Consider the following 17,064-nt stretch of genomic DNA (forward strand, 5'->3'; position numbering starts at 1 on the left):
ATGTACTTTAAATGAAAATTGAAAACAAATTAAGTAATCAGTCAACGAAATGTTTGTAGTTACAGCTCTTGTATATATTTGTATAAGTTAAGGGGGAAATGAACGCAATTCAGCATTGCTGGGCATTTTATTTTATTCCAAGTGGGGAAAAATAGTGAGCTAGCAACATTTAAAATTGGCTATAAAATATTACAGATAATGATAATTTGTTTTTATATTTGTATAAGCCGTACTTCTATTCCCATAGATCAAGTGTAATCATATGGTGTATTACTATCTACTAGTGTTAGAATCAGGCAATCTCAAGTTTAGCTAATGAAATTTATTTATAGAGGGTTTTTTTAGTTTTGTTTTTATTTTGTTTTGTTTTGTTTGTTTTAGTTTAATCTTTCTTATTAAACACGAGTAAGACCTTTTAATTTAACATTTGGGAACATTTGTATTAATGTTAGCAGTTTTTTAGATTCCAACTTACTGCAACTTGACATTTGTAAAGTTAATGCATATCTCTTTCTCTCTTATTACAAATTATTTCCTTAATTTTATGACTTTGGGATGGTTTCCAGTGACTTACTGCCTCAAAAATGATGATGTTGAGAAAGAGATGATTATGTTTAATATTTAGTAAGATTTATTAGTGCTGACTTGGGCTTTGCATTCAGGCAAATGAGTTCACACGAGTCATCTGAAGATTCTTGGGTCTCTGCTTACAGTTTAAATTCAGCCATAGATGGTTATGGTATTTTATGATATTTTATATTTCATGAAATATTTTATGAAATTTATCCATGAGCTGTTTTTTTCATAGTTACCTGCATTTGATTTAGATTGTGAATATAGTTCTCATTCAAGTTTTGATGGAAGTATCATATCCTGCTATATATTACATCCTGTTTTAATATGACACTAAACTTCTAAGAACAATGAATTCATTTTTTCCCCCTTATCTCTTAAAATTATGCATTTTTTAAAAGCCTCAGGTTTTCCAGTATTTTCCTAACCTATTTTTTGGCCCAACTGTATTAAAAAGTTATGGGAATATCAATTAAATTTGGTCGTTGGAATTTATTCTGTAAATTAATTTGCTCACTCAGCACAGCTTTTGCAACTAGTAGATACTCAACATATTTATTTAGTACATACGTTTTTCAGGACTGTTGGTTGTGAGTAACAGAAAAGCCACTTAACATGTTTCAGCATAGCAGAATTTACTGGCTTGCATAGGGATGAGGTCTAGGGAATCATGGCATGGCTACATCAAGTAACTCAAACAGTCTAATCAGTAATTTTTCTTTTCTTTTCTTTTTTTTTTAAAAGATTTTATTTATTTGTCAGAGAGAGAGAGGGAGAGAGAGCGAGCACAGGTAGACAGAATGGTAGGCAGAGGCAGAGGGAGAAACAGGCTCCCTGCCGAGCAAGGAGCCCGATGTGGGACTCAATCCCAGGACGCTGGGATCATGACCTGAGCCGAAGGCAGCTGCTTAACCAACTGAGCCACCCAGGCGCCCGAATCAGTAATTTTTCTATTCTCTTTCTCTTTTTCAGTAATCCTTCCCTTTGCATTGCCTTCTTTCTCTTATAAACTCCTTCCTTCTTAAAACCATGAGTACAGGTATCATTACATCCTAGAAACTGCCAGTCCAACAAAAAAATACATATTTTTTAATTTATCTTAGCAAAAGTAAAATTAAATTCCTTTCCATTCTATAATGATCCTGTCCCTGACTTATATTCCATGGCTAGGAGGTTGGAACATATTTGCTTTTGACAAAGTGTGGTCCCTAGAGAACCGCCAGCAACATCACCTAAGATTTTGTTACAAATATATACTCTCAGGCCCCCTCCCATACCCAAACAATCAAAAGATCCTGCTGTGGAGGCCAGCCCACTGGGTGATAAAGTGTCCTCCTAGTGATCTTGAGGAATGCTTGAGCTTGAGAACCAGTGCAGTACACTAAATTGGTGAAGACTGGGTCATGGGAGCAAACTTGCCACTCCCTCCTACCCCCTGCAACAGGGCTTCCCTGTAAGTTGCATCTTACAACAAGCACATAGAAAATAGATCTGAGGAACTGATGTCAGGGAGGAGGAAGATTAGACGCTGTGCTGGCAAATGAGAGACCTCTGGTACAATGAAACTTCAACCCAGTAGTACTTTTTCTTTGTTTCTAATGGTATTATTTCTCAGAACACTGTTGACTATGAATTCCCCTCCAGAAGACCACTATTGTGATTAAGTAAATCCACATTCATCCTCCTCTAGGATATAGTTTTTAGTTTTAAATTTCATCTCCAAATAGGTACATGACCAATATTGAAGGATTTCCAGGGGATGCCTGGGTGGATCAGTCAGTGAAGCATCTGCCTTCAGCTCAGGTCATGATCCCAGGGTCCTGGGATCAAGTCCCAGATCAGGCTCGCTGATCAGCCTGGAGCCTGCTTCTCCTTCTCCCCCTACCTGCTGTTCCCCCTGCTTGTGCACTGTCTCTCAGTTTCTCTCCCTCTTTATCTCTGTCAAAGAAATAAATAAAATCGTTAAAAAAAAAATTTCTAGACCAAAGTTGTTGTTTTTTTTTTAATCAAATGCCTCCTAATCACTTAGATATAGTCAACTACCATTACAGCCTTCAGTAATGAACCTTGTTGATCCTGTGTAATATATAATAGACTAAACTGAATTTTCCTTGAAAATTCTCTTTGACAATGGCAGTGATGTCTACAGAATTTTAGGGAATGTGGTCAACATTGCAATATCATTCAAAATAATTTTAAAACATTTTTTTAAAGCAGCTAATAAGGGACATGTGTGTAACTTTTTGCATTACTGAAGATTTTTATTGTGATTTATCACAAGACTCCTCTGGGTATTTGTTGAAGAGCCCAAGGTCTTTTTACTTATTTTTATTTTTAGCATATTCTTATTTGGCAGGTCTAGGGTAGGAACAGGGGATTTGTACTTTTAATAGTTTCCACAGGGAATTCTTAGAATCAGGCAGGTTTGGCACACTCCATAGTGGTGAGAAGTAAGGATTCCGGGGTTGAATAGTTGGGGTCAAATCTTAGTTGTAGTTCATACTGACTGTGGGGGCGGGGGGAGTAGTCCCTTAATGTTGTCAAGTCTCAAATGCTTCTGCTATCACTTATATTCCATTCTTTTCCTTTTCTCTGAACTAATCTGCCAGTTACACGTTCTCATTTCTTATGCTGCAGATAGAGGACATGCAGTGGGGTAAAGGAGTCCGAGAGATCCCCCCCTCAGTGTGCACACTGCCATGCAAGCCTGGGCAAAGAAAGAAGACACAGAAGGGAACTCCATGCTGCTGGACCTGTGAGCCTTGCGACGGCTACCAGTACCAGTTTGATGAGATGACATGCCAACATTGCCCCTACGACCAGAGGCCCAATGAAAACCGAACTGGCTGCCAGGATATCCCCATCATCAAACTAGAATGGCATTCCCCCTGGGCTGTAATCCCTGTCTTCCTAGCAATGTTGGGAATCATCGCCACCATCTTTGTCATGGCCACTTTCATCCGCTACAATGACACGCCCATTGTCCGGGCATCTGGGCGGGAACTGAGCTACGTTTTGTTGACTGGCATCTTTCTTTGCTACATTATTACTTTCCTGATGATAGCCAAACCCGATGTGGCAGTGTGTTCTTTCCGGAGAGTTTTCTTGGGCTTGGGTATGTGCATCAGTTACGCAGCCCTCTTGACAAAAACCAATCGGATTTATCGCATATTTGAGCAGGGCAAGAAATCAGTTACAGCTCCCAGACTCATAAGCCCGACATCACAGCTGGCCATCACTTCCAGTTTAATATCAGTTCAGCTTCTAGGTGTTTTCATTTGGTTTGGTGTTGACCCACCCAACATCATCATAGACTATGATGAACATAAGACAATGAACCCTGAGCAGGCCAGGGGAGTTCTCAAATGTGACATTACAGATCTCCAAATCATTTGCTCCTTGGGATATAGCATTCTTCTCATGGTCACATGTACTGTGTATGCCATCAAGACTCGGGGTGTCCCAGAGAATTTTAATGAAGCCAAACCCATTGGATTCACTATGTACACGACATGTATAGTGTGGCTTGCCTTCATTCCCATTTTTTTTGGCACTGCACAGTCAGCGGAAAAGGTAAGTGAAAATGCACATCACCCTGTTCATTTTGGAATATGTTTGTTTTTGTAAATACTGGAACCAAATTGATTATATAGAACAAGAACTTTTATATCCTGAATTACTAGGCATCAATTCTATAGAAATCTAAAAACTGCAGGGAATTGTGCCATGTTTATTTCACTGGAAACCAACCAAAGGTAAATTTTTTATGTTAATTGATGATAGAACTACTCATCATAGCGAGAGATTATCCAGTATAAAATTGTGTGATCTGTCCAAATTAAACCTTCCAATGCATTTGTTACACACCCTCTGTTTAGGATAAAAGAAAAAGGCCACAGTCCTTCATTAGGATAGGGATGGTGATTACTAGCTCCCTCTCTCTCTTAGTACCATCTAGGCTGTCACTGTGGATTGGATCTAGTGTGTGAGCAACACCATGTATGAGTTGTCCATTTGAATATTTTCCATTTGCATATCACATATATATGTATGTGTATAATAGATGAATATAGGGAAGTTTTGGTTATCATTCCACCCTCAGCTCCCTAAAACTAGATATACATTAATCGCATCAAATGATTCAGAGAGTTACCAGAGATTCAACTTTCTAGCAATGGGAGGGACAGTATATAGTAGAGCAAGTGTCGTCAAGTGATGGAAGTTCAGAATTAGTGAGCCTTAATGTGTTGTCCCAGATATAGTTAGTATACATGTTCTCCACATAGAGTTATGCATTTGTATGAATCTGTAAGTTAGGCAGCCCTAATGTGTTGAATCCTAAAGCTATGAATGCATGTCTAGCTGTGGATTTGACAGGCATGCAAATTAGGCAAAACTAAAGCATTGATTCTAGATGAGATTCATACACATCTGACTTTTATACTCACCTGGATATGGTTTTGTAGATATGCAAATTAGGCAGTTTTAATATGTTGGTCTTAATAAGATGCATTGTCCTTCATTCAGTGAAGTCAGCTTTGGCAGGGCAGTACAACTGAAACCAGAACCAAGACCTAGAGCCCTAACTGGTGTGCTGTATCAGAGAAAGTACACTTATGGCTTGGTTAGAAGTTAGAACACAGGGAGTCTAGCCTGATTCCATGTTACTTTGGAGAAGTCCATAAAACATTCAAGGACTTAGTGCCCTGCATGAAGAAAGCAAGGACTGAAGTAGGTATCTCTACAAATTCACTAATCTGTGCCTCTAGGAATTAGTCGAATCTGAATTTTTCTTTGTTACTTCGATTCTCATAGAATCCTATAATTAATGACATTTGGTGTTCCACCAGAGGAGATATATTTCACCTAAACTGTTTGATTCAGAAGATATCAGTTTGGACTGTGTGGGTTTGGGGGGCTTGTTTGTTTCTTTTTTCTTTTTTTGTTTAAATGCATATGTTATAAAACCACAAAGAATTCTGCAACCAAAGACAGTGAGTGGTTCCAGATATGGTTTTAGTCATAAAGTGTCTAAGAGGAAGTTCTAAAATATATGTTCAACGAGCATAGTATGTTTCCAACAGTATGTTTCAAATTCATAATGCATGTTTACTGTCTGTGAAACCAACTTGAATTGCATTTTATTACTTCCATCTATCCCTGGGCCAAGGGAATAGTAAAATATGAGTTAGGGTAGTGAAATGCAATAGAGAGAAAAGAAAAAGAATTTCCCAAATGTATGCTGGTAAGTTGATAACCATTGAACTTTTTATGGGAAATGATGTGTATCATCGAAGCCTATGAAGATAATAATTTTTTTTTATTAAAACAAACACAATTGCTTATGTAACAGGCTAAAAACATTAAATCCTTTTCTTATAAATTTATTCTTGGGGAATGCAAAATACAGGAACATCTGTAGCTGTCTTAAAGATGGGCCTTGGTGTAATGTTATTTGACACCGCAAGGGTCTACCATTTCATTTGTCATTTCTAGTCATGACTATGAATCTTTTCAGTAAGGTTAAGTGTATAATTGACTTGCTTAAAAACCTGAAAATGATACCAGGTTTCAGGAATTGAATTCAGTGATTCCACTTGTTCTACAAGGCCTTGAGCTGTTAGAACTGAACCGCAGGAAAAATTAAGCTGTCTTTAAGTAGTGTGCTTGATATCCTAGATTGAGAAGAAATGTATTTTTTCTTCATATATTCTCAGTAGGTTATGATGTTTTATGTGGTTGATTGGCACAATTAAAGGTACTAAATTGCCAAATGGGAACAGTAAATTTTATATGGAAATTCACACATCTTAAAGATAGGCATATGGCTACAGAAGCATGAGTGGTAAGTTAAAAATAGTTTTTGTACAGGAAACCATGGAATTTAAATTGTGGAAAGTGGCAAATTGCCAAATGCAACAGAGATAACAGAAAAAGGCATCATTGCCAAGCTAGCAATATTCAGAATCATAGCCCTTACATTTTTGTTTAGATCAGACAATTTGAGTGTTTTAAGTGGAAGAATTCCATTGTAAGAGGAAAAAAAAAAAAGATTAGGCAGTGAGTTCAGTAATAACTATTTACTGTCTTAGGAAATTGAGTTCCATTCTGATTATGCTAGGGATATCTTTGTGAAACTTCTTACCGCTTGAGTTTGTTAGCACAGCATAAAGGATGAGAAATGTTTGTTTTGTTGTGAAACATCAACCCTCAGTATATTTTTGCTTTTGTGAAGGATGCAGGAGATTACAGTTATCTTGTTTTATTGTTGCTAATTCTGTGATTTTTAGAATGGGGATCATGCAACATGGTCAGGGATGGAAGAGGTAAACTTTAGCCATAAGAGAACAATCCTTGATTTTAGGAATTCTATTTAGATGACTGAAATGATTCAAGGAAACACTGCAAATAGTTGAGTAATAGCAAGGTTGGAGTTAGCTGGTCTAGTGAAGTGTGGTAATGTCCCATGGCTATATACCAGTAAGAGCTGTTAGAGGACTGGATTACTTTCTAAGAACACAAAGGCTTGGTTTGTGGCTTATCTATCTTTTTTGCATGCAACCTGGAAAAGAGCATGCTTCAGGTAGGAAGGACATAAGCTACCTTTCCAAGATCTGAGAATCAGCATTGGTGGTTCAGTGGTAGAATTCTCGCCTGCCAAGATCTGAGAATCCCTGAAGATACTATGATTATCCAGATTTTTTTAGCCAGTTGTTGTCAGAACTTTCTAGGTAAACCAGTGTATCTTTTTTTTTTTTTTACACATGGATGAGGAGACAAGCTCTACACCACTTAGCTCTACAAAGACAAAGTAAAGACAAAGTAGACCTTGATATAACATGAGAGGAGTTGGAGGGTCTCAGAGGTCTTCCCATCTGTATGTATGTGTTTATTTAGGTAGGAGGTTGATGAGAACAGGAGAAAGTAAAGGATTGAGGCATTTTCTGCTCAGAGGAAAATATGAAAAAAGAGTAGTTGCATACAGGAAGGAGTGTGTGTCTTCTATAATGCCACCCACAGGCCATTCTTCTGCACACAGCTGAATAGAACAGCATGGATTACAACACTTAAATAATCAAATTCTTTGTTTTTTACTGAATTATTTCACTAGATGACAGACATAAGGTTACTATTAGCAATCTCTGAACCAGCTCAGGGTTCTTAACCCCATGGTTCTCAAACTTGCGTCTCTGATAATCCCCATTGGAACTTGTTTTTAGAAATATTCTGTATCTGCTCCTCCTGACTGGTTCAATAGGGCAATAGGATGGCCATAGAATGCTGGATTTTGTAACAAGCATGCTGAAAGTTTATCAGTGCAAACCAAGCATGCTTCTTAAAACTACCTGAGCATTTTCTTACTAATCTACAAAATATGTCATTTAAATATTTCCTGATCTCTAGTTTTAGAGCCTTTAGGAACATATTAACTCTCATCTCAAGCAACTAGGAAATCCAGACATCAAGGAACCAGGAGATAAGAAAGACATTATTCACAAAGACAAAGCCTAGACTCAGAAGGTCTGAATGAAGTGTTAACTCCAAGGTTGTAGCCAGAGACCTTACAAGGCAGGACCAAGGCACTGGCCCTGCAACCAGAGGTAGCAAGAAGACAGGAAGAATATGTCCCAGGAGTATTTCTAGAGGGGTTTGGACTATAAACCAACATTTTGATCATCCACTTGTAGCAGATAGCGCCCCAGAATTTGAACAAAATCAGACCAACCTAGGACTGATATTAGGGATCAGAAATATTTGTCAGGTAAGTAAACATTTCCTAATCCATGCCCTACGCAGACATTGATAATCAATTACAGTGAGCTTCCCCTGAACCATGGTGCAGTTTTAAAAAAATCCTTATCAACACAGTCTTTAGGAGGCCACTACCAATAAGTCAGAACTAGAAGAAATCTGAAATCCATGTGTCATTTCTGATTAATACTGGGCACTGACAAATGACCTTTGGTATCTCTTCCCATTCAGCTTTGTTGTCCTTGTGCAAGAGCCATTGGGTGGTTAAGTATAAACAATAGGGAAACGGGAGTGTGCTTAAATTAGTCTTTATTTTGTCTCTGATTACGCATCTCTTCTAAATTTTCACAATGCCATACAGAAAGGGGCAGTCCTCGCTCTCTTTGGGAATAATATTTTCTTTATTTCTTTTTTTTTTTAATTTTTACTGTGTTATATTAATCTCCATACACTACATCATTAGTTTTTAATGCGGTGTTCCAAGATTTATTGTTATGGGAGTAATATTTTCAAACCAACTTTGAATACTGTGAGGCATCCTGTAGTTGTCACACAAGGAATGCAGGAAGGGCACCCAAAAACAGGAACTCCACTCCTGCTTCATGGAAAAATGACAAGTGGACTGAAGTTAGCAGGCAGAGGAAGCACTATGATAGCCCAGTGAGAAATTACATCCACTGTCAAAAAGTATGGGATGGCAATCTCACCACATGGCACGGAGACTGAAGACAGATGACGCTTAATGCAGCTTTGACTCTTGCAAATATGAGGGTGTAAGAATAAAACTTAATAGAACCGCATTTTATGGGAAAACTTTAAAACAGGGTGAACCCCAACATTTCATTCCCAAATTGAACTATTGGCAAGAATCTCGTCTTTTCAAAGTGACGGACCAAGTTAATTTTAAATACTAGAACTAGTAAACTGAAATACCTGCTTTCCTTTCTCAGGCTGATATTTTCCCTCATGCTTATGTTGAATTATGCAGGGTCTTCCCTCAGATGCAATCCACCCCTCCCCCCACCACCCCAGCCACCCTTTGATTTTGGAGGCCTGGGCTCTGTGAAAGAGTTAATGATGTAGTGAAGAGCAGCGAATCCAAATTTCGGAGAACTCTCTTTGGATTTATCCCTTTAAGCCAAGACAAGTTTATAAAGGTGGGAAGAATGTCAACACAGGGTATTTTGGAATGTGAATTCCAGGGACAGTACTTGAGCAAAGGTGAAGCAGCTGGAGTTAAGAAAACAAAGTCAAGTAGCTCTTGTCATAGATGGACAAAAGATGGTGCTGGTTTGAAGAAGGCCTGTGGGACTAGAAAAGATAAAGCAGGTTTGAAAGCTGCTTTGAACATTTTGAACATTAAAAGAATATGAGAACATAATATGCCTTATCTTTCTTTTTGTGTTATATGCTGCTTTGTTCGTGAAATGGAGATATGCTTAGAGATACTTTTTTCTTTTTTTGAATTTTGCAAGTAGCAATTGCCCACTATTTAATTTGCCCACTAAAGGCAAGAGAAAGGACTCTCTCTCATTCGCCGTATATAGTTGTTGCCAACAGTCTGATGACTCTCTTCTAGATACATAGATATACACATATTCATACACAAATACAAATGTCTTTTAAAACAAAAATTCTTACCTTCACCTTGCATCTAAACATAATTGAGAAAAGTGTCCCAGTGCATAGCTCAGGCTGAGGTCATTTGTATACTCATGCTGTGATGGGCAAGCATACTGGTGGCTGAGGTCTTGCTTCTGTTGTTCAGTTTTGTCCGTTCAAATCCATAACAGAAGCATATGGAACCATCTCCTTTCTGCTTCCTGCTGCGACCTTGATGATAACTGAGCTCCTCTCCAGACAGAACTCTGAAACCAGCTGTTTGCATGTCTGGTATTGGTCAATGGCTTGGGATAATGCTCTCCTGTACTCCCCTCATGATGTATCAGCTAATTTCTAGTGCCATCACTAGGATAATTGGAGTCTTCACCATCTTAGTCCCTTTCTTTAGCCAGAAGAGCTAGTTCAGCAGCTAAAATTCAAGAGCCTTTGTAAAACTGAACTGAGTGAGAATAAGAAAATAGCTTACTCTATTAAAAGAAAAGGCCCTGAACAGAGGTTTGAACAGAGAGGTGCTCAGGAAAGAGAAATTGCTGCTAAAATGAAATACTCAGCAAGTCTTGAACCAGTCCTCCGTGGGGTATCCCCTGAGAGTCTAAAGTGTCTTTCACTTTGAGATCTCAGCCTCCAAAGGATACAGTTCCAAGGACCCAGGCCTCACCTTTATAAATAGTACCAGGACGTCAGACAAATCTCTGTTCTTTGGCATTTCTCTGAGCATCAAAGACAACTCTTCTAGAAACAACTCTTCTCAAAGCATGGGAAATCATAATGGAACAGTATGCTGGTGAGCATCAGGGGCCGCCATATCCAGGTTTGGGATCCTGAGTTACCCATAGCCCAGACCATAATACTGCTCTACTTAGTATTTTTTGCAGGTCCCAGGTACCCTGTGGTCCTAGAGGGCAATTCCTCCATACCCTGTCATGCTGTGGTGCTCTGAACCTTATCACTGTACATGGTGCGAATGTGTCACTTAACCTTTTAGGCCCTAGGTTCCTCCATCTGCCCAATGTGTATAATCATTCCTACGATAACAAGTGCTGGTAAGGGTGTGGAACAACTGGAACTCTCACATAATGCTAGTGGGAATGTGCAAGTTAGTCAACCACTTTGGAAAACAGTTGGGAAGATTCTTAAAATGTTAAGCATGCACCTTCTGTACTACTCTAGCCGTTCCTCCCGTCTCTCTACCCATGAGAAATGAACCCACATACATTTGCACATATTTTTTTTTTTTTTGTAGATTTAATAGTCAGAAACTGGAAACAGCCCAATGCCCATCAATAGCTGAATAGATAAATAAGTTGTGGTCTAGCCATAGAATGGAATACTGCAGTAAAAAGCAATGGATTATTGATATGTCCAACAGCTTGGTTAAATCCTACATAATTAGGCTCACTGAAGAAATACAGACAAAAAGAATATTAGCTGTATAATTCTACTTAGAGCAAAATAGTTTTAACTTTGAAATTAATCTCCAGTGAGAGAAAGCAGATCATTTGTTTGCTGGGGATGGGTGGGGACTGAAGAATTACAAAGGAGCACCAGGAAATTTGGAGGATGATGTATGTGTTCACGCTCTCGATTGTCGTGGTGGGTTCACAGACACATGCATATGTTAAAGCTAATCAAATTTCATGCTTCAGATATGTTCAGTTTATCATACATCAGTTGCATATCAATAAAGCCATTAAAAACCGCTTTGCCAGAAACCCTCTTCCTTCTCTCCTCTTCTAGTTTCTTGAAACTTAATCATTTTTTTTTTTTAGATTTTATTTATTTTATTTGACAGAGATTACAAGTAGGCAGAGAGGCAGGCAGAGAGAAAGAGAGAGAAGAGGAAGCAGGCTCCCTGCTGAGCAGAGAGCCCGATGCGGGACTCGATCCCAGGACCCTGAGATCATGACCTGAGCCGAAGGCAGCGGCTTAACCCACTGAGCCACCCAGGAGCCCGAAACTTAATCATTAAGTGCTCTTATGCCTATAAACCTATGTGCCAGTACTGAAACTATAAACTGTATCAGTAATGAAACTAGAATTATATAAATGAGTTACAATATAAGAGCTCTTCAAATACTCTATAGCCCGTGGTAAATGCTCAGTAAAGGAGAACTGTATCCTACCACCCCAGGGTCCCCTTAGCAAAGACTGTTTTGTAGGTCAAGGCAAGAGAGGTAAAATAGTCCTGTATTTGAGGAAGCTGAAAGTAGAGGAGTTAGTATGGATTAGAGGAATGTTAGAAATGAACTCTGAAGAGGCAGGGAGAGGTGAATTCTTGAAGGACCCTGTATGCTTGATTTTGTTTTTTAGTCAAGAAGGGGGAAATGTTCTGCAGTGAATTTTAGAGCAGCGATGTGTGGGACATTGTGTGGATTTATGGTTTCAAAAGATTCCTCTTTGCTTATGAGTTATGGTTTGCATGATAGTTGTGATATTGTGATTTATAATAAGAAGGATATGTTTGCTCTTTGTTCCACTTCTGGCACAGAACCCCTAGAACCCCTGGGATTTATGAAGAGATGAAAACAATAAAAGTATCTTTTGCTATGTTAATGAGGTGACTTTTGGACCCTACTGAAGGATAGGGACTGGTTATCAAGAGAGCCAACCATGTTATTAGAAAGTTGGAACTTTCAGTCCCACTGCCTGACCTGCAGGTTGAATGGATTGCCACTGACAAGTGACTTAATCAATAATGCCTATAATGAAGGCTTCATAAAATACCAAGAGGAAGGGTTTGGAGAGTCTCCAGGTTGATGAATGCTTTGAGATTTAGGGAAAATGGCGTGCTTCAAGAGCAGGAAATCTCTGCATCCTTTCCCCATACCTAGGCATTATGCAGCTCTCCCGTCAGGCTGTTTCTGAGTTATATCCTTTTATAAAAAAACAAACAAACAAACAAACAAAGAGCACCTGGGTGACTCAGTTGGTTAAATGTATGACTCTTGGTTTTAGCCCAGGTAATGATCTCGGGTCCTGGGATCAAGCCCCATGTCAGGTTCAATGGTCAGCAAAGAGTTGGGCTGAAGATTCTCTCTCTCCACCCCTCCCTGCACTCTGAGTGCCTGTGTGCCCTCTCTCTCTGTCTCTATCAAATAGATAAATGGATCTTTAAAACAAACAAGCAAACAAAACAACAAAATAAACAACAAAAACTAAATAACAAAAAGAAACCAAACAACAAAATGAAAAGAAAACCAAACAACAAAAAGAAAACAAGCCAAAAACCCAGTAATGTAGTAAGTAAACAGTAAGTTTACTTAGTGCTTGCTGTTACTGTAAGTCACAGTCAGTTCTGTTAAGCAGTCTAGAAAATTAATCAAACCTAAGGAGGGTGTTGTTGGAACCTCTAATCTATAACCTATAGGTCTTAAGCACAGGTGACAACCTGAACTTGAGACTGGCATCTAAAGTGGAAGTGGAAAGGTTCAGTCTTACAGGACTGAGCCCTTATAGAGTCTGATGCAATCTCCAAATAGAAAGTGTCACAATTGGGTTGAATTACAGGACACTCAGTAGGTGCCAAAGCCTTGCCTGGTGGTGTGTGTGTGGGGGGGGGGTGGAAATCCACACATTGGAATTGAGTGCAAAACATTTTATAATTTATATGTGAAATGCTAACCTGGAGAGATAGACAGTGGTTATCAGTGATGATTTAAGTGGATTTTTCCTATATTTAGACTTTTGGTTCCATGATAGTATATAATTCAAAGAATGAGGAAGATTAAGACAAATCTCTTGAAGAAAAACATTGGATTAGAGCTGGTATCCAGCTGTCCCTACCTTTACTTCTCTTTCGGTAAAGGAGCCAAAAACCTCCCATACCAGGGAGTGTTACCTGGGATCTGAGAATTAGAATTCTGTTCCCTTCACTACTCCATAGGATGGTTGGTGGGGAGGAGACTGGGGAACACTGCCTCCAGTCTATACTCTCTGTCCCCATGTAGAGAAGAACCTAGAGAAGACTACAACACAGTACTTGTTGATTTATATTATGAGCGTTGGTAAGAATGGCTTTGAAGAGTATATAGATTTAGAAATATTTCCTGTCCATGGTCTCCCTGGTTTTGGGTTTCCAGACTGTGTTACTGCCACTCTGGTTTCTTCCAAGGATAATAACAGGCTCTGGCTTATGAATTGTAAGCATTTCCCAATGAATAAAGCTGTCCTCAACTGACTGGCACTTGGATCTTAGAATCACGGTGCCTGCCATCTGCTGTGGAGTTGTAAAATCTCAGATGGCCAAGTTTGTTCACCTGTGCCTTTTGTAGCTTTCTAGCCCAGCATAGTACCACATTTGGCTCCTAGGTTTGGCTGAATTTGGCCATAAAGCTGTTGGGAAGTCAGTGCCTCAGGAATTGAGCAACATCCAAAAAAATAAAAACAACAACAAAAAATAAATAAATAAAAGAAAAAAAGAAAGAAATTAGACCTCAAAAGGACTCATGTGGAATTTCTCAACTCCCTCAAAAGGACTCATGTGGAATTTCTCAACTCTCAACTCTGAACAAAACCACACTTTCCTATTCAGGTCTCATGTACATGGAGTTTTTGGGGAAGAGAAGAGTATACAAACTATCAACAGAGAAATTACAGGGAAAGTCTGAGTGTACGTTATAGCAAGGAATGTAAAGGACAAGTCAACACCACTACATTAACAATTCCTTGAGATTCTCAAATATCCCTAACCGCTTGAAGGAGGAACCTCAGGCAGGCACAATGGGTTACCAGTAAAAATGGGCAACTGAATGCCTGAAACAGGAAGTCCCGTTTTCTTTCTTATACTGCAGTCTTTCCAATTTCACTTTAAATGTCGATGTGATATGCTTTGCTAATTTATCACTTTTAGGAAGCTAAAATTGTTTCCAATGAGGCTTGATTTATATATAAGAATTCAATTGTTCACACCTGAGAGATTCTGGCCAACAACCCCAAAACCCCAGATCAGCTTGCAATGATTGGGTTTTCACATCCAAGACTAGGTATTTAAGCTGGCTGAATTTTCCAATTTGATCAAGTCCATTGTGTTTCTCTGGTAACCTTCCCAGTGCCCTGTCAAAGTGACTAGGTTGGGATACCATGGCCAAATTGCATTGTTGATGAGACAAGGGCCACTATCTGGTGCTGTACCTAAAGCCAGCTGAACTGAGTGCTTAGTTTTAACCCAGAAATAAAATAATTATGTCTTTGTTTAATGTTCCAGATCTTGAGGTGTAGAAGTATTTTGGGCATTTTCATTTTTTTAAAGAAATTTAACCGAGAGACCAAGAACCACATAGATAATTCCAATTTGCATAGTGAAATTCAATCTAATTCCTCATTGATTTTTCCCAGAATTCTTGCTGGGTGGACAGGAGTAGGGATAAGTGTTTTATCAGACTTTGGCACCTGTGTGTTAATTTCAAAATTGGGGCATTACCCAGTTAGAGTGTAGTGGGGAACGGGCTCAGCATCTTCAGATTTTCCACTGTTGAAAATATGGGACAAAAGCTAAAAAACAATAGACAGAGGCAAACAGCTGACAGGAAATGAACTGGCTACTGTAAGAATGCTTATGGCAGAGGAGACTCACCATCAAACCCATGCTAGGGTTTGAGCTGTGTGGATGACTGGTAAGTGAGCTCGTTAAATTTTAGGTCCTAATAAAGAGCTTTGGGAAATGAAAGGGCCTATTGCTTCATTTTGTCATAGAAATCCAGTTTCCCACTACAGCTGTTAGGAAAGGAAAATGTGAGGGAATGATTCCTTAACAGTGATGCCAGCAATCAGTCTGCCTGACACAAAAGTGCTGGTGTCTCTAACGGGTCCTCAGGTGCCTAAAATTGAAAATTGTCTCTCTAACGTGTCTGTGTACTTCCACTCAGCTTTATGTTCCAACTGATTGCTTGGCTTATAATCAACGATCAATTTTTTGATCCAGTGCTTCCCATTGCATGGGTCTAAAAACACCGCGTTAGTAGATGCACCAAAACAGCAAATGTTCCCTGTAATAACACTATTTTTTTTTTCCTTCCAGTGCCTATCACCCCTGAGCTGGATATTCTCAGAAAGAGAGTTTACAAATAGTTTGTCTTTGAGAATGGCCCTTGTTACTTAGCATTGATTTTTCAGGGTCTGTAACATGTCAAGCCTTGACACCCCAACAATTGGGAATCCTATCCCTCTCTTTTCTTAAAAAGAATTCCCCAGTGGCTTCCCATGGATATTAGTTGCGGTAGTAGTAGTGTGAATATTAGTATTGCCTCTTTGTCACCATGCAAATTATAGCATTTAAACTCTTCCTTAGAGTCCGTGGGATCTGGAACAAGGGTCACAAACTGGCTGGTGGGTTAAATCTAACCAGCTGCTTGTTTTCATAAATAAAGTTTTATTGGAACACAGCCACGATCATTCATTTACATACTGCCAGTGGCTGCTTTCATGCTACAACGACAGAGTTGAGCTGTTGTGGCAGAGATCATATGGCTTGCAAAGCAGAAAATACTTATAATCTGGTCTTTTACCAAAAAAGTTTGTTGCCCCTGCCTTAGTGGATCTTTCTGACCCCCATTTCCTGTGCTTCTCATCTTGCTGATATTAACCCTTTGCCCCTGAACATACTGTGACCATTTTCTTCCTAGCACCTTTATACAGGATGTGCCATCTGTCGAGAATGCTGTTTTCCAAAACTATTCTTTCTCATCATTCAGATTTCAGCTTCCAGACTTATCTCAAAGGGGTCCTTTAACTCTTCCATCCCAGCTAAAGTTCTCTCTAGCCCATTATATCCTGTTTCTTCCTGTTTTTCAATAAGTAGTATCAGTAGTTGTTGTTCACATAATTTTGCCTCTGTCTCCTCATAAATATAAGTACCTTGAGTGCAAGCACTTGGTTTATCGGGCTCTACTCTGGATCTCTATGGTCCCAAATGGCAACTCAGGGACTGGAATTTGTAAATGCTCAGTGAATTTCAGTGGGTGAGATAAATGAATGAATCTATTTTGGAGTAAGATGCAACCCAGGCCTTCAATATAAAGCCATTAAAAAGTTGCTTTATTGAAAGAAATGAGAAAGATTGGCCAGAGCAGTATGTTTTTGAAGACTGCACAAACAAGGCAAATTTCAAAGACAATCAGG

At 39.0% G+C, this 17,064-nt stretch overlaps 1 protein-coding gene across 6 annotated transcripts in view; it reads left to right on the forward strand.

The window, feature by feature from the left end:
- GRM7 (glutamate metabotropic receptor 7) overlaps positions 1-17,064 on the forward strand; it is an 888,308-nt gene that overhangs the window by 712,386 nt on the left and 158,858 nt on the right. For all 6 annotated transcript variants that reach the window (XR_004281484.1, XR_004281485.1, XM_032325977.1 and 3 more), the window contains exon 8: positions 3,211-4,146. Coding sequence is in view for 4 of the 6 variants with exons in the window: in XM_032325977.1 (XP_032181868.1) it covers positions 3,211-4,146 (936 nt within the window). In the remaining 2 variants the exon portion in view is untranslated. The remainder of the gene's footprint in view (positions 1-3,210; positions 4,147-17,064) is intronic.

This window comes from Mustela erminea, chromosome 1 (genome assembly GCF_009829155.1).
Source record: "Mustela erminea isolate mMusErm1 chromosome 1, mMusErm1.Pri, whole genome shotgun sequence".
Taxonomy (NCBI): Eukaryota; Metazoa; Chordata; class Mammalia; order Carnivora; family Mustelidae; genus Mustela; species Mustela erminea.